This window comes from Micropterus salmoides, unplaced genomic scaffold, assembly GCF_014851395.1.
Source record: "Micropterus salmoides isolate LMB-PRFRI ecotype aquatic unplaced genomic scaffold, ASM1485139v1 Ms_hic_scaffold_8, whole genome shotgun sequence".
Classification (NCBI taxonomy): Eukaryota; Metazoa; Chordata; class Actinopteri; order Centrarchiformes; family Centrarchidae; genus Micropterus; species Micropterus salmoides.
In genome coordinates, this window is record NW_024044570.1 from 6,741,109 (window position 1) to 6,762,881 (window position 21,773).

Consider the following 21,773-nt stretch of genomic DNA (forward strand, 5'->3'; position numbering starts at 1 on the left):
ACCGTCAGCCGGGCTGCCACCACAACAAGCTGGGCCATATCTACCGCCATCATCCAAATGACTAGTAAAATCTAATTATTTTTACTTCCTGAAAAACTGTTTCTAATTACCTCAATATATATTTCTTGACAGTGGCCATAGCTCAGGAGATAGAGAGGGTCCTCCACTAATTAGAAGGTCAGTGGTTTGAGCCCTGGCTCCTCCAGTCTGCATGTCAAAGTGTCCTTAGGCAAGACAATGTTTGTGAATGTGATTAGTTTCTGTTTCCTTTCTGATGAGCAGTTGTCACCTTGCATGGTACTTTCTTGGGTCAGCATGCAACACAATCTCCCCCATGAAACTGATTGACAAATTTAGTCATCTGGGCTTGAGTACCACACTCAGCAAATGGATTTTGGAGTTCCTCACAAACAGATCCAGACAGTTCAGATTGGCGGTCACACCACCTCTACTTTTGGGCTCAACACCGGAGCCCCCTGGGGCTGTGTGCTCAGTCCACTCCTGCTAATGCTGCGTATACCTATAATTGCATCCTCTGACACTCTGTTTATAAGTTTGCGGATGACACCTCCATCATTGGCTGGATATCAAATAACAATGAGACTTCATATTGGGTGGAAATAAACAAGCTTCCAGAGTGGTGCACAGAAAACAACCTTCTGCTTAACAGCAAAACCACGGAGCTGATTGTTTATTTTAGGAATAAAGAAGGTGAAGGCACACAGTCCTGTCTACATCAGTGGAGCTGAGGTGGAGCATAAGGAAACTTAAGAAGCCAAAATTCCTGTACAAAGTTCTCATTAACATTTACAGAGGAGCAATAGAAAGCATCCTGACTGGAAACATCACCAACTGGCATGGGATGTGCACAGCCCAGGACACAAGGGCTCTGAAGGTGATTATAGCCGCTCAGAAGATCATTGATCAGTGATCACCCTGCTGCCTTTTTGCAAGAGATACAGAAGTAGTTGCAGTTGTGCTGCCAAACTTCAGAACGGCTTCTTCTCTAAGTCTGTGAGACTCCTCAATTCATCCTCAGCACGCCACCATCTAAAATAGTTTAATTTGCATGACTTGTTATTTATCCACCCATCGTTTTATTTTTCATTTTTGTACATAAAGTTTGCTTTTTGTGAGTGTAGGATAAAAGGGAACCAAAACTTCATCTTGTTATAGAACCCTGTGCTTTAAAATGATAAATAAATCTACCTTGTATAGTGTGAAATAGTGTAAAGCGCTTTGAGGGGTCAGAAGACTAGAAAGGCGCTATATAAGTGCAGTCCATTTATCAGTGACTACATGTGTCAGCAGAAAGTAGTACATCAAAATAAGGAAGTTACATATTGTCAAAATGCCGCTTCACTGTGACAAAAACAGAGTTTAGATGTCCGTGGAGGCTGCCTTCAGTGATACCTCAGCTCAGGAGCTCAGTGCCTTAAGGACTCTTTACTTACGCACTGACTGCTTGACTGTATGTCTGTGAATCATAGCAGATGTTTTCCCACACCTGACTCTGACTCTCTGACTCTCAGGTTCTTTCTCTTTATTTTTCCTCTGCTATGTCTTTATCAGCTGGGTTGCATAACACAAAGTTGCGGATTCCGGGACACGAGGATAGAAGTCAAATTAGTGAGTAATGTCAAGGATTTTAAATTTGCTATTGTGTGTACTTGCTTTAAATGATGTTCAAATGTGTGGGTGATATTTTCTGATAAGGACATTAGAAGGTGATGATATAGGAAAGAATTGGATTTTAGTGTCATTTAAAAATGCCTTATCTGGTTTCCATTGCTCAGTATTTAAACAGTCTCGATGACTATGCCCACTAAAATGTGACTGTTTTAGAAGTGGAAGGCAAAAGCTGGCTATTTACTTTAACTATGAGTGCTACAACGATGCAGGCTTTGTTAGTGCTGGTGTCACATTTTTTGGTGGATAGCTCATTTTCCTATTATGTGAAAGCCCCAGATGTGAAGTTTTGACCTCTGACATCTCAAGATGTTTCATGACTGGTAGTGTTTCTCTGCTAACATGTAGAGCTCACAGCACAAATATTCCAGCAGCTGGTTTAAATTTAGCTCACTGAAGCTACTTGCTGCTTGCAATCTTGCCCCAACAGTAACAAAGAGGAAGCGGAAACTCACAGCTGTGAGGCTCCAATTCTTTACTGTTTTCTGACATTTTACAGACTCACTTCAGCCCCAGGTTTGTTCCTCTATGTGACTACTTATTGTGCTCTTTTGTTTGCATAACATGTATATGTAATAAATACCTTGAACAACCTTCCTCTTTCTTTGTAAACTGAACAAAACGGCAGATATGTCAAAAACATATAGGTGCATGGTGCAACTTTTGGTCTGTTATCTCCAGGCTGGTGTGGGAAAACGATCAGCTGTTGACACATCTCCATCACCTTAAGCAAGGTTGGGATTTGGACACATGACCTGGCACCGTCAGCCATAAAAGCCTGTGTTCGGCTCTGCCATGTTCACATTGTCAGTCATGATGAGGGGGCTGCTCGCACTCACCGCGCTGTTTGTGGCCGTTCTTGGCAAGGAGACGTTTGAGGGGTAAGTAGGCCTCCCAGAGCCTCTCACAACTGTGTAGGGTGTAATCTGTATAAGTGATTTATGTAAGTGAAACAATAATGAATCAATATCTAGCACACATCAATAACACAACTCTATTTATTGTCCCTTTTTGACCTGAATGTATCCTGGTGAAACCTGTCAATTTAAACTGGTTCAGATGCCTAAAATGATAACTCCACTTTCGAAATAAATGCAAAGGCTTTTATTTTTCTGTGGAAATTTACAAGGCCAGCACAGGAAATACTGCACACTTGATGCACATTGTGACTTTTCAAAGGGTCACCCAAATTACAGGAAAACACATTTTCTCAATTTCTCCTAGTGGTATATGTCTGTCGTTGCAATGATGTCAATAAAAAGATCTCAAGGACAGATTGTTTGTTTTTTTCAGGGTGGTTAAACCATGGATGTTTGGACATGATTTGTGTCAACTTCTGCATAAGCTGTACCAGCCAGCCTTGATAAATCTTACTTCACCCCACGTCTCCCAACTTCTGTCTTGGTGTTGAGTAAAAGGATGTAAAACATTGTGTGTTTTTTTTTTTTGCAGACATCAAGTGCTTCGCATTGTTGCAAAGGATGACGTCCAGCTGTCTCTTATCAAGGACCTGGAGAGCATTATTGAGTTTGAGGTAATCATCATCCACAAACAATAAAGTTAAAACATATGCTAAAATAAAAATGGAAAGTAAAACATAAAAGAGCAAAGCTTTAAATGAGTGACACCTTATTGTTTCTACTCTTATACTCTTACTCTTACTCTTTTGCAATTAGTGAATAAATTAAAATAAAAATATAATTTGTTGTGTGATATCTGTGGTTTCTTTCAGCTGGACTTCTGGAGGGAGGTGACTGATGTGAAAACTCCTATTGATGTCAGAGTTCCCAACCACAGCCTGCAGTCCGTCAAAATTTACCTGGAGACTCAGGACGTTGAGTACGTCATCATGATTGATGACCTACAGGTATGAGACCTGCAAACAGACTGGATTCTCAAATCCTGCTTCAATAGTAACAAAACTGAAGTTAGATTCACATGGTTTTGAGGTTCATTGAAGTCTGAGGTGTTTTTTTTTGTGCCAAAGCTTAATCTGACTAAACAATAAAATAAATTTGTTGGACTCAATTTGTCACGCAGGCTGTGCTGGATGATGAGCAGGAGGAGATGGAGTTGGCTACTCGTGTCGCTGAGCCCAGAAACACTGACAGCTTTGACTTCTCCAGGTACCACACCATCAGTGAGGTTGGTACACACACTCGCCCTGGCTACTGTCATCCAGTAAAAGCATTATTTTCACAGACAACTTTTGTTGAATAGTTTTCCAATCTATAAAAAACAATCCAGATGTTATTTGTACCATTTATACATAAGTTATTAACAATTTGCTAGGTCAAGGTGAGTATTTTGTAAGTAAAGTGTGTGAATTGATTTATCCCTTAAGTGTGGCAATACCCCTGCAACCAACAACAAAACCATAAAAGTAATATATGTCAAGTCAATATATGGAAACAAATACATACTTAAAAGGCCATCCATCCATCCATCAATCCATCCATCTTTTGCTCATACGGGACCTGGTCAAAGGTAGCAGCAGAAATATTTTCCAACTCCTCCTAGGGGATCGAGACAAAGTAAACAATCTCTAAGGCGTGTTCGTGGTTTACCCTGGATGTACCTGGAAAAACCTCCAAAGGAAGATGCACAGGAGGCATCCTGATCAGATGCCCAAACCACCTCAACTGGCTCCTTTTGAAGCAAAGGAGCAGCAGCTCCACAAGCTCCCACCAGATGTCTGAGCTCCTCACCCTGTCTTTAAGGGAGAGCAGGGATTAACTGGTAAATTGAAAGCTATGCCTTTTGTGAGCCTTCTCCAAGTCCACAAAATACATGTAGACTGGATGGGCACATGTTAGATAACCCTAATATGGCCCTTCTTGCAACGCTGCAAGGGTAATTAGCTGGTCCACTGTTTGATGACCAGGATGGAATCTGCATTGCCCTTCCTCGATCTGAGGTTCAACGATTGGTCGACCTACTTTTCCAGTACCCTGGCATAAGGGTTGCTGAATAGTGTTACACCCTGATAATTAGAATAAACCCTCTGGCCCACCATCCCTGTCTGCCAGTCCACAGGCACTGTCACTGTACTACGCACAATGCTGAAGAGGCATGTCAGCCATGTCAGTCAAAAATTGTCCAAAGCCTTCACCATGTCCGGGCAAATCTTATTCACAGCTCCTCAAAGTGCTCTTTCCACTGCTTGACAACATCCCCAATCAGGGTCAGCAATTCTCCTCTACTGCTTAAGCCAAGCATTGCTTTTCTTTCCTGAGTCATCTGACGGTTTGCCAGACCTACCTTGAGCTCAAACAAAAGTCTTTCTCCACAGCCTCCACAAACTTATACCTGGGTTTTCGCTTCAGCGACCACCAAAGCTGCAGCCCTTCTGGCCTCCCTGTACCCGTCTGCTGCCTGTACCCTGTATTGCGTCAGATATCCCTTGGCCTGAGCAATCCCCAAAGGTGTCTTTTAAAAGTATAGAAAATGTAAAAAAATAACTGTATACACTGCAAAACAAAAGGACTACATGTTTTAGCTTACAAAAACAGAAGGTTTTACACCTTTGGCAAACTTGGCTCTGAATGCATCCCTGATGATCTGCATCAAAAAAGCACTCTATATTCCAACTTGACGGTACTTCCACAAAAGATTTAAACTCACTTAAGACAAAACAGAATTATGTCATACTCAACTGATGCTCGTGAATAAAGGATTTTGTCTTTGATTTAGATCTACAGTTTCCAGGACATGCTGGTGGCTGAGAATCCCAACCTGGTCAGCAAGATAGTGATTGGTCAAAGCTACGAGGGTCGTCCCCTGAATGTGCTTAAGGTAAACAAAACAAACAGTGTCCAGCAAATGACGAAAAATGAGGAAACACATAATTGTATGTATATCTACTCATTTATTCTTCTCTTGTATTTTAGTTTAGCACTGGTGGAACCAACCGGCCCGCCATTTGGCTCGACACTGGAATCCATTCCAGAGAGTGGGTCACTCAGGCCAGCGGCACCTGGTTCGCAAAAAAGGTGATTTGATCATTTACACAGTGTTTTTGGTTGTCACTGTCACTGCAGCTTCTGACCAATAACCTGCTACAATAAACATTGTCTTCTTTACATATCTGTAAGTAGATTGTGACTGATTATGGACGTGACCCCGCTCTCACTGCCATCCTCAACAAGATGGACATCTTTCTGGAGATTGTGACCAACCCTGATGGCTTCTCCTACACACACACCACTGTGAGCCTCTCATAGCTAGATTTCACTAAGCGATTTTAGAATGATTTCCTGCTTCATTCAGGTTTTAGATTGACAATAATCCCTTGTGGTACCGTTTAAAGGCTTCTACAGAGGTTCTGAACCCTGTTTAGCTTCCAAAGTTGTCATGACAGGCGATAATAGAGTAATCTGACTGTCATGTGAATTTTAGCATGGCATGTGTTTCCTGTTCCACTTTCAAGGACATGAATACAAAGACTTGTAAATCCTGACTTCCTTTATAAAACTACTCTATGCATTGATGTTTTTTAAACATTGATAAGTTGTGTAGATGATCCATTAGTAGTAGATCCATTCAAGTTCAAATGTAACATCTGCTCAGGAAAGATACATAAAGACAGGAACTGGTGCTGAAAATTAGGTTACAGGATGATATAACACATCTAATAATTGTGAATCTGTTAATGTGTATTTCTCTGGGTCTCAGTTAAAGAAATCATAAATAAATCAGGACTTACATAAACGGAAAGGAAATAAAAAAGTGACAAATTGTTACATCTGATGTTTTCAGAACCGGATGTGGCGTAAGACAAGGAAGCCGAACTCTGGCTCCAGCTGTGTGGGGGTCGATCCCAACAGGAATTGGGATGCTGGTTTTGGAGGTAATGTCTTTCTCTCAAGCTGAAATCTACCAATCTGTGCATGAAATGTTCTCAAGACTTTTTTTCTCCAAGCCTACCGTCTAAAGTAATTATCAGCAAGGTTTTTGCTTTCTTTAAAAATGGTCAGTAATTCTTTTTTTTCAATCAAGTTTCAATAAATTTCACCTGCATTCAAAATTACTTTGTATAGAATTTCAATTATGTGTGCTTTGCTGTCTGCCATGCTCAATAGTACTATAATCAGATGATGAAGATGGTGAAGCACCACATTTTTAATTCCTACACGCAGTGGCTTTAAACATGATGGTCTTTTGCTCTCCCAACATGCAGAGGACACAATACAAATTGCATAAAAAACACACATTTTGGTGGCTGCGCCATGAGTATGATATAGTCTCAAGGAACCAAATGTGGGTGTTTATAGACAGACAGTGGCATGTTTTTTCTTGCAGTTTCTCTGACGATGTTGTCATCCATGTGTAGGAGCTGGTGCCAGCAGCAACCCCTGCTCAGAGACCTACAGAGGACCCAGGGCTAATTCTGAGTCTGAGGTCAAGTCCATTGTGGACTTTGTGAAGTCCCACAATAACATCAAGGCCTTTGTCTCCATCCATTCCTACTCCCAGATGCTCCTGTACCCCTACGGCTACACCAGGACTCCAGCCAAGGACGAAGTTGAGCTGGTAAAAAATCGAAATCCTTGCCTTTTATGATTTCTTTAATTGTTTTTCATGATCAAACTGAGAAAACTGATAGATTTTGTTCTCTGGGTGCATCAATTGCAGTCCCTGTGAAGGTTTGCCTGTAAAATGTAATATATGAGAAACTATTTGAATATTCCCGCAGAACAAACTGGCTAAGAAGGCTATCACTGACCTGGCCTCCCTGTACGGCACTAGCTACAGATATGGCAGCATCATCAACACCATCTGTAAGTTTCAGCAATACTATAATATAGATTCATTTCACTTTATCCCACATAATACTAATTATCAGGATGTATCCTTTTCTCTTTTTCTTACTCTAGCTTTCATTACAACTGTAATCTACCAAGTAGATGTAACAATTTAATCTATTATTTAACAGGATAACTACAGATTAACAAACCTAAAAGATGAATACAAACAACATACAAGAAGGTTCACAAACACATTAAAACAATGTTTAACAAAGGGTAGTAGTAAACTAAACTCTATGCATTATATTGTGTTACATTCATTTACCGTAAACCTCCACAGGAGGAAAAAACAGATGTCAAGTTTAGTACTGCTTTCCAGCACGGGGGGTGTCAGACCTGAAGTGCCCTTGAGCAAGACACATACTATTTACTTACTCATTAACTGTTTTTCAAGGTTTGTAATTGGGTCACAAATCACCGTACAGTATAGTAACACATTGTCAACTGTTAGAAAGATATCTTCTTTCATACTACCACTGGGGGACGCCAAAGTCCGAAATATATCAGTTCTACATACTGATTTTAAATGTGAAACAAACCATACTCATTGCAAACCAGTGACAGTTCTGTTGTGACAGGGCGGCCTCCATTATGGCTGCCACCTGAAAGCCTGTATTTTGAATATAAATACCCTGAGTGATACCTGTTTCTACTATAGACCAAGCTAGCGGTGGCACCATTGACTGGACCTACAACCAGGGCATCAAGTACTCCTACACCTTCGAGCTGAGGGACACCGGCCGTTATGGCTTCATTCTGCCAGCCAATCAGATCATTCCCACCGCCCAGGAGACTTGGCTGGCTCTCATGGCTATCATGGATCACACCTTCAAGAACCCCTACTAATGTGTATGTGTGTACAAGTGGAAACCCCTGTTGAGAGGATATTATTGGCAAATGTCACCTTTAAAATGTCATCTTTAAGACACCATCATCATACTTGATACATACATTACTTTTTAGACACAGCAATAACCACAAACAGACAAATAAATGAGCACACTAGAAAACTGCAGGTTCCATGTCTTTATGATTTTATGCCTTTTAAATTGGATGCATGTTGGACACAAATGTATGCACGTTTGCTCTTCTACATTCCACACCCATAAATAAATACATACAATGCAGTAAATTTGGGTGTGGTACAGTGTGGAACTTTGTTCTTGTCAAGTTTAATCCAAATGTACAGTCCCCTCCAAAAGTATTGGAACGGTGAGGCAAATTCCTTTGTTTTTGTTGTTTACTGAAGACGTTTGGGTTTAAGATCAAAAGATGAGTATGAGACAAGAGTTCAGAATTTCAGCTTTTATTTCCTGGTATTCACATGTAGATGTGTTAAACAACTCAGGACATATCACCGGGCGGCTGTGGTTCAGGAGGCAGGTTGCCCGTTAATTAGAAGGTTGATTGTTCAGTGCCAGGCTCCTCCAGGCAAGACACTGAACCCAGAATTGCCCCTGGTGGCTATTGCACCACTGTGTGAATGTTATGTAGTGTAAAAGCACTGTGAGTGGTCAAAAAGACTAGAAAGGTGCTATGCAGAGTATTTACCATTTGTATTAGACCACAGCATTCTTTGGTGAGCAAAAGTAAAGGAACAAATAATCTCAAAATAAATAACCCTTGCTTGCAATAACTGCAAAAAGTTTATTTGTATAGCACATTTTAAAGAACAAGGTAATTCAAAGTGCTTTACATAAAACATAAAAGCAACATAAAATATAATAAAAGTTACAGTGTTACAGTCAGGGTTAAAAGACTATTAAATGGAAATATTAAAAGCTAAAAACAAAGAAAAACAGGACAGTAAAAGTTACAGTGCAGTGTATGTTAACAATAAAAGAAAAATCTTAAACATTTAATTAAAAGCAATGGTAAAAAGAAAAGTCTTCAGTCTTAATTTAAAAGAACTGACAGTTTCAGCAGACCTGCAGTTATCTGGGAGTTTGTTCCAAATATACGGAGCATAATAACTGAATGCTGCTTCTCCTTGTTTAGTTTTGACTCTGGGGACAGAAAGCAGACCTGATCCCAGACGACCTGAGAGGTCTGGATGGTTCGTAACGAAGCAGAAGATCGGAAATGTATTTTAGTGCTTTATAAAACCATTTAGTGCTTTATAAACTAACAGCAGGATTTTGAAATCAATTCTTTGACATACAGGAAGCCAATGTAAAGACCTCAGAACTGGAGTGATGTGATCCACTTTTTGGTCTTAGTGAGGACTCGAGCAGCAGCGTTCTGAATCAGCTGCAGCTGTCTGATGGATTTCTTAGGGAGCCCTGTAAGGACACTGTGACAGTAGTCGAGTCGACTGAAGATAAATGCATGGATAAGCTTTTCCAGGTCCTGCTGAGACATAAGTCCTTTAATCCTTGATATATTCTTCAGATGATAGTAGGCTGACTTTGTAATTGTCTTAATATGGCTCCTCAAATTCAGGTCTGAGTCCATGACTACACCAAGATTTCTGGCTTGATTTGTGGTTCTTAACATTACAGATTGAAGTCAAGCACTGACTTTCAATTGTTCCTCACTGGCTCTAAAAACAATAACTTCGGTTTTATTCTTGTTTAATTGAATAAAATTCTGGCACATCCAATCGTTGATCTGCTCAATGCAGTTACTCGGCGCCTGTATGGGATCATAGTCCCCTGGTGAAATGGTTATGTAAATATGTGTGTCATCTGCATAATTATTATAACATATTTTGTTGTTTTTCATAATCTGAGCCAATGGAAGCATGTAAATGTTAAACAAAAGAGGTCCCAGAATGGAGCCTTGGGGAACTCCACATGTCATTTTTGTCAGATGTGTAATCACCTATAGACACAAAGTAGTCCCTGTCCTTTAAGTGGGATTCAAACCATTTTAGTACTGTGCCAGAAAGTCCAACCGAGTTTTCAAGTCTGTCTAGTAATATGTTGTGGTCAACCGTGTCGAATGCAGCACTGAGATCCAAGAATACTAAGACTGAAATTCTGCCACTGTCAGCGTTTAAATGGATGTCATTGAAGACCTTAACAAGAGCCGTCTCAGTGCTGTGGTGTGGTTGAAAAGGTGATTGACTTGGCCAGTCTGAAACCTTCCACTTTTTCCCCTGATGAAGTCCTTTGTTTTGTTGGCAGTGTGCTTTGCTCATTGTCCTGCTGCATGATAAACTTCCTCTCCATTAGTTTCAATGCATTTCTCCGTAAATTGGCAGACAAAATGTTTCTGTCCACTTCTGAATTCATTCTGCTGCGACCATCATCAGTTACATCATCAATAAATATTAATGAGCCTGTTCCAGAAGCAGCCATGCACGCCCAAGCCATGACATCACCTCCAGCATGCTTCACAGATGAGCTTGTATGCTTTGGATCATAAGCACTTCTTTTCTTTCTCCACACTTTGGTAGAGATTGATCTTGGTCTCATCAGTCCATCAGATTGTGTTACAGAACTTTTGCGGCTCTGTACTTCCGATTCTTCCTGCTGATGAGTGGTTTGCATCTTGTGGTGTGGCCTCTATATTTCTGCTCTCTGAGTCTTCTTCCAGCAGTTGATTGTGATACCTTCACCCCTGCTCTGTGGAGGTCGTTGCTGATGGCACTTACTGATGTTTTGGGCATTTTCTTCACAGCTCTCACGATATTTCTGTCATCAACTACTGTAGTTTTCCTTGGCCGACCTGTTGGATGTCTGTTGTCAGTACACCAGTAGTTTCTTTCTTTTTCAGACCATTCCAAATTGTTGTGCTTGCTATTCCCAATGTTTGTCCAATGGCTCTGGTCGATTTTCCTTCTTTCTCAGCTTGACAATGGCTTGCTTTTCTCCCATAGACAGCTCTCTGAGCGGTACGTCCTGAGTTATTTAACACATCTAGATGTGAATACCAAGAAATGAGAGCTGAAATTCTGAACTTTTCTGTCTCATACTCATCATGCCACTTTTGCTATTTGTTCTGTCTACATTTCACAACGGCCTTATTGACAAGGAAACAAGCATGCTACAGCACTTTACACTTTATTTGACATTCATTTACAAACAAATCATGTGATCAGATCGTTAATGTCAGTTAAGACTGATGGTGAAATATGATTAATCAAAAAAAAAAAAAAGAGCTGCAGTCATTCCATTTTCATTCATAGGCCGTGTTAGTGTAACCAGGGAAAGTTGACCAAGAACCATGCCAGTCATTACCATGCTAACAAAACAGGATATTAGCAATACTGTTTTTCAAATGCAACTGTGGGTTACAGCTATGAAAAAATGCCCATTTCCTTCCTTTAGTGACACAGCAATTTTGTATTATGACATTTTGTATTATGAAATTTGTATGAAGGTTTCAACCAATCTGTTTGTGTAATGATCACAATCTACAGTACTTTGATGCAGACACACACACGCAGACACAGACACACACAAATAAAATCAGTCAAGTAACAGCATAAGCGGACGAAAACGTTGCACATAAAGGCTGTTGATACACTTTCAGTTCAGGAATCACAATAAGACACCATGACAACATGGAGAAAATGACAAAAATACAGCACGTTTCTTAATTTTACAAAATGGATCAAGCTCTGTAACATTATTTATCTAAATGACATCTTATGTAATACAAAGATTCCTTCCAGAATATCCTTTCTGTCAGATCAACATTCAAATATTCTGTCTCCAGCAAAAAGAAATTGTATGATTTTTAGGAATGTCATTTATTTGGTGGCTGTCATACTGATGGAGCTAAACAGGACATTTTTAGACATAACGTTAAAAAAGCAAACTATTATATCCACGGTGTGAATCTGCACAGGTTCATCAGCTGGTGAAAAACAACAGGTGAGAATAGTGTTACATGAAAAATTCATTTGAGTGCAAAAAGATCCATCAGCTTTCAGGTTCACAGATGAGGCAACATTCAAATATAAACAATTTATTACATATATTATCAACCAAAAACATTAAGGGGAAAATGCTACAGTTTCATATAAATCCAGAGGTGAAGAGTGCAGTATTACACTGGTTACCAATGAGTCTGAAATTAAAGTTCCTTTTGTACGAACATGTTTTTCATTTGTAAATGTGATAATGTTCTATCCATGGATCTTAATTTGAGTTTGAATGATTTTGGTTATTGTTTCTGTGTGGTGTTAATTACTTTTCCCAAGGTGTGTGTAATTTCCAATATTGGAAACTAATAATCCTACACATGTCTGTATACATATGTAGGATTATTTTGTAGACTGGTATCAGATGTGTGTCTCTTTATGGAGCAGAGAAATGTAACCTAAAATAAATGGACTTGTTAGAGGTATGTTTGTTTGTTTGTTTGTTTGTTTATCTGTGTGGTTAACAAGGGGGAGATAGAGTTATTTCCACGGTCTACTGCTCTGAACCCTGGCGCTGTCCCTCCCAGTTGTAGAGGAACTCTGTCGTCTCCGAGCGCTGGACGCTTTAGACTGGGAGCTGCTGGTTGATATACGGCTGGACATGCGGCCTGTAGTGAACATGTGCAAACAATACTGAAGGGTAGCAAAGTGATAAGACAGGGCAAACAGCCTAATTTTCTCTTAATTTCATAGTTTAGGTTGTGCTATGTAATTTTGATTCATGACCTTAACAGGCCTGTTAACAGAATTTAATGGACTTTATTTTTGGGTCCCATATACAGTATCTCACAAAATTGATGTCAAAATTGAATGTCCCTCGCATTTTTGTTAATATTTGATTATATCTTTTCATGACAACACTGAAGAAGTTACACTTTGCTACAATGTAATGTAGGGAGTGTACAGCTTGTATAACAGTGTAAATTTGCTGTCCCCTCAAAATAAAACATCACACAGCCATTAATGTCTAAACCGCTGGCAACAAAAGTGAGTACACCCCTATGTGAAAATGTCCAAATTGGGCCCAATAAGCCATTTTCCATCCTGTTGTCATGTGACTCGTTAGTGTTACAAGGTCGCAGGTGTGTTAAATTTGGTGTTATCGCTCTCACACTGGTAGATCAACATGGCACCTCATGGCAAAGAATTCTCTTAGGATCCGAAAAAAAGAATTGTTGCTCTATATAAAGATGGCCTAGGTTATAAGAAGATTACCAAGACCCTGAAACTTAGCTGCAGCACAGTGGCCAACAGGACAGGTTCCACTCAGAACAGGCCTCGCCATGGTCGACCAAAGAAGTTGAGTGCACATGCTGTTAAACACCACGCCCAAGAGGGTTAAGGCAGTGCTAGAAAATAATGGTGGCCACACAAAATATTGACCATTTGGGCCCAATCTGGACATTTTCACTTAGGGGTGTACTTACTTTTGTTGCCAGCGGTTTAGACATTAATGGCTGTGTGATGTGTTATTTTGAGGGGACAGCAAACTTGCACTGTTATACAAGCTGTGCACTTACTACTTTACATTGTAGCAAAGTGTCATTTCTTCAGTGTTGTCACATGAAAAGATATATTGAAATATTTACAAAAATGTGAGGGATGTACTCACTTTTTTGAGATACTGTATGTCCTAGTAAAAGGACACAATAGGCAACTTCAAAATGGGAACAAACTATCTAATTTGGTATCAATTAAAGGGAAAAACATTAATGGAGAAAGTGTCCAATAGATAAATTAATTTCTGACATTACCTAGTTTTTGTGGACAGCAGGTCAGCTCGGGTATACAATCAGTCACATGTGGAGAACAATGTTTCCAATAATACATGCATTTACTTTGGTTTAAATTGAGCAGTTATTTTTAATATAATTTCTCTGGAAATCAACAACTGCTTATAAACTCATCATAACTAACTAACCTCTACTTTGCCCATACTTACAGATGCCTATTATTACATTTTGAATTGGAAATTAGAATTTTGAGTTTCTGAGTGTGGTCTTACTGTTGGAGTTACTGGAGATCAGCATCTCTTCCATCTGCTCCTGGACCTTGGCGAGCTCGTCCGATGTAAACCGCCACCTTTGCTCTGCTGCCTGTGATGGCTGCTGCGGCACAGAGCTCTTCTTCCTCTTCACTGATGCAGGAGAGGACAAGCATGAAGGCGGGATGGAGCCTGTTGTTAGCCCTTCTGGAAATTTCTGACCGATTACCTTGAGACCTGCGAGAGTGCATGGGATGAAAGCCCTTTTCATCTTTTATTTTATTGTTTTTAGATTAGTTTATTCTGATACATGAAATGCCATTTTCACAATGGATTAGATTACTTTTAAAGGAAGTAGACTATACGAATTGAGCGATGCCTTACCTCCAGACAGCATAAACAGATTCTCAAATCCTCGTTCACACATGGTTGTGGCCGCCTGGCTGGCTATTCTCTCATCCTCATCATACACGATGATGATCTTCCCAGCTGCATTTTTCTTCAGTTTGTCGGTTAAGTTCAGTCAATAATCAGTTGTAACTGCATTTCAAAAAGCCTTGACATTAATACTATTACATAAAAAAATGTCAGGACAGGTAAACATTGTTTGTGGTTTGTGTTGAAGGATACATATGCCAGCACTTCTTTGGTGTAGGGGTTCATTGTTCGAGATAGCATGGCAATGGGAAAACTGTGTGCTGTAGGGGAGAGAGAGCTCATAAAAACAACAATAGATATGTTTGGCACAGAAGGCTTGATAACCTAGCTTGATGCCACCTACCGCTGATGATGTGGCAGTGGTCGTATTGGTCACGGTCCCGTACGTCCAGCAGCAGGTAAGGGCAGTCTGTGTAGGGCCTGTCAGCCGGCTCAGGTTTAAACAGAGACTCCATGTTGTGATTGTTCCTTTCGAGATTCAACTCTCCCACGCCACTAATAACACTGTAAAAGGTAAAAGGTTAGAGGCTGCAATACCTGTCACAGACTGCTAGAAATACAGGGCTATATAAAATGTGTTCAAAATGATTAACTTAATGACGTGTTATTTATTCTTATTTCTATCCATTCTTTGTTTATATGTGTATGTACAGCTCTTTGTCTCTACAAAGGATTGCTTTCAGTAAAGCTATACTCCTTGAATAAATCGTTTCATTTTAATTAACCTATGTGGCCTTCTTATCAACGCTCTTATCAATAATTTTTCAATCCAAAATATTGATAAGAGCGCATATTATCTTAAGGTTTTTCAAAGTTGTTGTTCAATGTAAGTTATTTTTTATTTTATTTTTATTTCTATCCAATATAAGAAAATAACAGAGGAGACAAGGTAAATTACGGTTTATGTTGTGAGGTTGCCTTACCATACTTGCGCAGTGGCAACTTCTCAATGAAAACAAAAAGGGAAAAAGTGAAAAGAGTCACCCATTTATTACAATTTGTTTGGTATATGTGACAGGTATCATTAAATTTCAGTTAATTTAATGATTAATATAGCGTTAAATATTAGTATTGTAGCTTGACAATTACTTTTAGTCTAATGCAGGTTAGACAAGCATGTGCACTGATTTAGAACGTTGACTAAACTCTTGACCAATCCCGATATATGATGTTATGTTGTCACCTGCTGGCTTGTAAAACACATATTTTCCATGGCAACAATGGTGGACGCACCACTTCTACATCCCCTGGTACAATTTTACTAATGTCTGTAACGGTCAAGGACGACTCAGTACAGGACAGTACTGATTTTGTTTCTTAAAGCAGGGAGAGTTTGATCGGTCAAGTTTTGAACCAGTTAATGTGAAATCAGGGCTTAGAGTACAAAACACTGCAACAAATGAAAGTATGGAGCTAAACAAACAACGCTGTACCCCCCCCCCCCCCTCCCCTCCTCCATGTAGCAGCACTGCCCTACTTTCTCTCTCCATCTGTCTTCCCCACAAGGTGAAGCTCTGTCATTACAGAGACTTTGTCTGTGGCCCCTACAGAGACCACAGATAGAGTTTCACTCCTGGGGTTCCTGATCAAGCTGGAGTAGGGAGAGGACGCAGGTGAGAGGAGGGGACGGTACGAAAATATTGAGGGAGGATATTGTGCAGCTTACAGGAGGCTGGGGTGTGGAGCAGGCAGATGTCTTCAGGGACAAAACGTGGAGCCACATTATGCTGAGTCCTGATACAGATATGGTGGGTGTAGGGTTACAGCTGGGCTTGTGGTTAGGGGTTGTAATTGTTGGATGCTAGGTGAGACTGAGGGTGTGAGCCTAGGGGGTAACAACTAGAAATAATGTCGTGAGCCAAACCTTTACCACCAATTGTTGTGTTCTCAATATCAATGCTGCCATCACAATTATACAAGGTATTTTGCATTAAGGTTGTCCACCAAACTGAGTAATATAGTGTGCTGCGTGAAGTATGATGGTTGCAGTAAGGCTTTTCAGGGTGCTGAGCTGTACAGTACCTTAGCAGTGTTGATCTGGCAGTGTAGCAGTTTTCCCTGGTGTCTCCTGCATCCTGGCGATCTGAAACAGGTGATGCCTGAGGGGAGCCATTGGTGTGTTCAGACAGACACTCTAGGTCTGCATCAGACACCACTGACAGACCGTCTGCAAATCAGTGGGAGTGGAAAATCACCAGACTGTCACCTACAGTCACCTACAGAGACTTAAATCTATTTAACATACTATACATTACAGTATATCCAGTACAGGTAATGTTGGCGGCACAAGTTAAATTTGTTTTGAAATGTTAATGACCCATTTGATATAAAAGCTGGAGACAAAGACGTTTCACAATATTAAATGATATAAATAATTCTGCCATGTTACCTTCTGGGCCGTGTGATTCGCCGTCATCACTTTCATTCAGGTCTGAAACGGAGGCTACCTGAAGTATCTGGTGTGAAAAACAAGTCTGTAAATCAAAGATGCTTGTACTAGGAAGACAAGCTGCAAAGGAATTAGAAGTAAAAGTCCAAAGAGTCTGTAGTCTGTCAATTATTAAGCACTGGAAATGATCAGACTATCTCACTGCATTCATTCCATCATCTCCAAAATACAGGCAACAAAAAAACAAGAAACGAAAACATTGAGTACGACATATCGAATTGAGTGTCTCAGGACAGAGATTGTTGTATACTGTACAGCAGTGGTTGGCAATTGACGGGCCAGATTTGCCCCAAGAAATAAAATTTAATTGCTTTGACAGCAGAAAAATAACAAATACATAAACTGATAGCGTTGCTGAAATAGATCTCAGTCATGACAGCAACAGTTACTCACATAATCACTTCCTCTTAAGTGATGCCTACAAAATAAAAGCGCAAGAAAGTTTTTTGCAGCAATGTTGAGTTTATTGAGAGCTTTTACTTTGAAAAGATCTGGAGGACATTCAAAAGACTCTCTGGATTGCTTGAAACACCCCTGAAAAAGGCGTCAGTAAACGTGTAATTGGATTCCCGTGAATTTCCTCAGGGAAATGAAAATAAACATCCGTAGGTTTCTGAATGCGGATCAAACGCCGGGATGTGCAGAACATGCTTTGTTGTGAGCATGTGCAAAAGTGTCCTTATAAATCAATTTGTTTAACAAGGGAGAAAGAAAGATTAAACGGGATGTTGGGATCGATCATACAACTCTCCCAACGGGAGTCCCGCACTCTACTGAAGCTAAACATACACATGAATATTCAAGAGTTTGAAATAATTTGACTAAAAATTTGGCCCAATGCCAGACTTATTTGCCGACCCCTGCTGTACAGCTTGTCCAGGCCCTTGAAGCAAATTGGGATTTGTGACACTGGGCTAGGGCTGGACGATGTGGCCAAAAATGTTATCAAAATAAAAAGTTTCATATCTTTCGATATTGATAATTATCATGACAAGGATCAAATTGTTATTTCTTTCAAGTTTAAAGGCTGATTTCTGCTTCTGATTGAAAGTTTAAGAAACCTTATGGTTAATTGTGATTTAAACTCTTCCTTATAGGTCCAGCAACACTTGATGCCAAACAGTGGATCACTTCACAAATCTGAGGTAAAACATTCAAAACAATTATGATAAAATCTTTGTCAACAAATATGCATGAGTAAAGCGTTTTTCAGCTTTTTCCTCAACAAAATAAACATCTTAAAAAATTAAGTGCTAATTTTTGATTAAAGAGAATAAAATCAAAAATGCATTGAATATTTATTATATTGTTATTGAAAAAAAATATATATCGATAATTATTGTTATTGTTTTATTGTCCAGCCCTACATTGGGCTATATAAATAAAACTCACTTGACTATTGCAAGGAAACAATGCTTACCAGTTGTGCAAACGTTGTCACCTTTAACCGCTTGAAGATTTCATCTTTTCGATACCTATAATCTAAAAATAAGACAAACAAACAAATACTTCAATCTAAGAAACGTTAGGAGAAAGATACTAACTTTGCACCTTCAGTCTAGTTTAAAAAAACAGTGATAATTACTTTAGCCATTGCATGCAGATGTATTACTCCCAACTCACCTGGGTCTTGCTGGTCCTCTCTCTCCTCACCCCCCTCTAATGCTTCACTAAGCCTCAGCTCTACCCTGTCTGTTCCCATGCTACTTTCTAGCTAAAGCTGCCACTACTACACCCAAATCCGGCTGCTCAGACAGTTTTATCTGTGCTATTGATACTGGCATTTTCCACAGTGTGACCTCACTAGCTCACACTTTCTCAAAGACCCCTGCTGACACCTGACCAGCGTGTCCCCAAACTCTGTGTGAGTCACATAGAGGAATAATTGTGGACTTGAGTACAATCCTCCATTGGAGGGTGAAGGAATCAGTGTCACTTATCCCTGAGAAATCGGGGGATGGGTCAAAACAAAATGCACTGTCCACAAAGAACTAATTTAACTGGGAAATATCAGTGGGTTAGAACTTCTCAGGTTTACCTCTTCAAGTAGACGGACAGACAGAGAAGACAAACCCACACATCCTTGGGAATTCCAAGTGCCAAGTTGGCATATTGTACCTTAAGTGGACAGCAAATTCTTCTCATCCATCCACATTACACTAAGAAAAAGACCTGTAGGATGGCTTATTTTGCTGTAATTGGATCATTTGTGTCTGCACTATCCTGCCAAACTAGGCTGTTTGATCTAGCTATTCACAGTTGGGCAGAGTGCAAAGTGTTTATAAGATGCCAATGGACTGAACTAATTAAATGTGTCCTACAGGGCAGCAATCTAGCAGTCCTTGCATCAAAGTACATATAGTAGAGTCGAAAGATAAAACATGATACTTATAAATAGAGCAACAACAAGTTGTCATTTTTCAGAAAGAAAAGTCAAAACTGAATATTTTCTGGTTTCTTTACTCCTCTCCGACAGTAAACTGAATATCTTTCGGTCAAAGACATATGAGGACATCGACCTGGGCTTTGGGGAAGACTGGTGACATCTTTCACTATCTTCTGACATTTTTTAGACCAAACAACTAATCGATTAATCAAGAAAATAATTAACAAATTAATCAACAACAAAAATAACTGTTAATGGCAGCCCTGCTTATACACATATGTACAATTACTTGCCAGGTCTGAATCCTCTTCAAATGAGTTACTCACTTTTTTTGATCTCCTCCAATTTTTCCATATACTTTGTAAGGCTGCATCCTTTTGTATAAAAAAGGACAGTAACGTTCATATTAATGAGGCAAAAAGAGCATTAACAAATCATTTTAGGCATAAACAAATGACACTCGTTTATAACATTATAGTACACATGGCCAAGATACCTGTGTCCAGCCTCGTTCTGACATGTTGATACTTAGCGTTTTTCGGTATCCTTTTTTTCATGTACTAGAAGGAAAAGACAACCATAGATTTCGTTAGCTGTATGGCCATAAACAACGACAGTAGCAGTTAACAATAGTTACGTTTGCCTGCGAGAATGGGAGCTTTAAAAAAAACGTCATGATTCTTACAGGTGCGCTGTCGTTTGGTAACTTAACACTGCTAACTAGCTAGCTTGCTGGGATAGCTACACTTGATTTTGTTGGCCCGCGGTGTATTCAAAGTGCATGATACTATCAATAGTGCAATATTACCACTTAGCGGGTAAATAAATTAAGTAATGCTGTCATTAAACTAACGTTACCTCCACATTGCCGATGCCCCGATTGAGCGACATCTTTTCAAACCGAAATGCCAAACATCAATTTCCAAGTTTAACAATCTCGGTGCTGATTTGTCAGTGCTGTTTCACGGACCAATCAGAGAAGCTGATGCTGCGTCACTTCTCCTTTAAAGCACTTTCATACGATATGGCTGGCTAGCTAGTTGCTTAGCAGCGGCAGACGCTGCTCCCTAACGACATGCTGCATTCATGTCATATAGAAATAATCTAAACGTTTTTTGAGTAAAAACAATGCGAAGTTCACAAACTATGGACTCGTTGGCAGCGCTTTGGTGGTATTCATACATTACACCACTCGGTCGCTATTGATCACCAAACGGATACTTAATGTGAATGTTTTGTTAGGTTTATTTTGTTTTTATGTGGTGTTCACTGTATTTTGGCTGCGGACCTCTCCTTTCGAATCGATTTGATCCTTGATTTATTGAATTTACCGCCAAACTCCGAATTCCCCAGCAGGTTACCATTATTATGTACAACTTGATGGTATTTTAAACGTATGAATGGAATTTTAATATCGGATGGTCGTTTCCATGTGGTTCTTGAATGCAGCGCCATCGTCTTTCGTTCCCACAAGCTCGAGCCACAGGTGGCTAGTTATTTAGCTGCAGAAATAGCGGGTGTTATCGGCTTCTTATGTAAACACAAAATTCAATTTTCATTCAAAGTGCAAAACGTTCAAAATCAACAAAGGGTTACTAAAAAACAGTCGAACAGAACACCGTATTATCTGAGTTCGACAGGTCAGGTCTGAGTCAGTTGCTGAAGGCGCACTGTTTGACATGGAAGTACCGTTACAGATCAGCGGGGTGGTCCAACTTTCCCATTGACAACATTAGATTGACATCTTTTAGCAAGTGCCCACAATGGGGTCGGTTTTGGTAAGTATGTTATTTGTAAATACTTTCGTAAAAGGCTAATGTGTTTGAGAAACGTACACTGGTGCTAATGGTAGCTGAGTCGGCAAGTTTGCTAGCTGCTTCTCTGCTAAGAGGATTTGCTAAGTGGGGCTGTCAAACACACTTGGGTCCCCTCTGTTAAATCGTGTTGGTAAATACTGTTCTTCAGCTCCTGACGTTTTTGCTCAGTGTGATGTCTCTTTACTGGTGCCCCTAAACGAAACCATGTTTGGTCTGCTTAGGCAGGCAGTGCCATATTGGGATTTCCTGCCCAGTCCTCCAGTAACATACTAGCAAAACAACAGATTTTCTCAGCCTAGACTTAACGTTACGTCTATAGAGCATTTTCAC

The 21,773-nt window shown here is 39.9% G+C and overlaps 3 protein-coding genes across 5 annotated transcripts in view; 2 read left to right on the top strand and 1 right to left on the bottom strand.

Moving 5' to 3' along the window:
• Positions 1-1,395: 1,395 nt before the first annotated feature.
• LOC119894083 (carboxypeptidase A1-like) lies at positions 1,396-8,628 on the top strand. The gene is made up of 12 exons (XM_038706588.1): positions 1,396-1,629; positions 2,371-2,570; positions 3,142-3,223; positions 3,422-3,556; positions 3,730-3,834; positions 5,383-5,484; positions 5,580-5,681; positions 5,787-5,897; positions 6,448-6,538; positions 7,022-7,221; positions 7,385-7,469; positions 8,155-8,628. The coding sequence occupies exons 2-12, from the start codon at positions 2,485-2,487 to the stop codon at positions 8,340-8,342; spliced, it is 1,287 nt and encodes a 428-aa protein (XP_038562516.1). The 5' UTR covers positions 1,396-1,629; positions 2,371-2,484; the 3' UTR covers positions 8,343-8,628.
• Positions 8,629-11,486: 2,858 nt separating this feature from the next.
• cep41 (centrosomal protein 41) lies at positions 11,487-20,582 on the bottom strand. 2 transcript variants are annotated; one of them, XM_038706182.1, is made up of 11 exons: positions 20,485-20,582; positions 20,123-20,186; positions 19,953-20,000; positions 18,661-18,722; positions 17,181-17,247; positions 16,814-16,958; positions 15,135-15,295; positions 14,984-15,051; positions 14,738-14,852; positions 14,375-14,590; positions 11,487-12,977 (listed from the first exon to the last, which is right to left on the bottom strand). In XM_038706182.1, exons 1-11 carry the CDS (start codon positions 20,515-20,517, stop codon positions 12,850-12,852), a joined length of 1,107 nt encoding a protein of 368 aa, XP_038562110.1. In that variant the 5' UTR covers positions 20,518-20,582; the 3' UTR covers positions 11,487-12,849. The 2 variants fall into 2 exon arrangements, with proteins under 2 accessions (XP_038562110.1, XP_038562111.1); XM_038706183.1 differs by lacking the exon at positions 20,485-20,582 and adding an exon at positions 20,312-20,398.
• Positions 20,583-20,797: 215 nt separating this feature from the next.
• Positions 20,798-21,773, top strand: part of poc1b (POC1 centriolar protein B) — an 84,879-nt gene continuing 83,903 nt past the window's right edge. The window contains exon 1 of one of the 2 annotated variants that reach the window (XM_038706185.1): positions 20,798-21,404. In XM_038706185.1, the coding sequence (XP_038562113.1) occupies positions 21,390-21,404 (15 nt within the window). In that variant the 5' untranslated portion in view covers positions 20,798-21,389. The remainder of the gene's footprint in view (positions 21,405-21,773) is intronic. The other variant, XM_038706184.1, reaches the window with a different exon arrangement.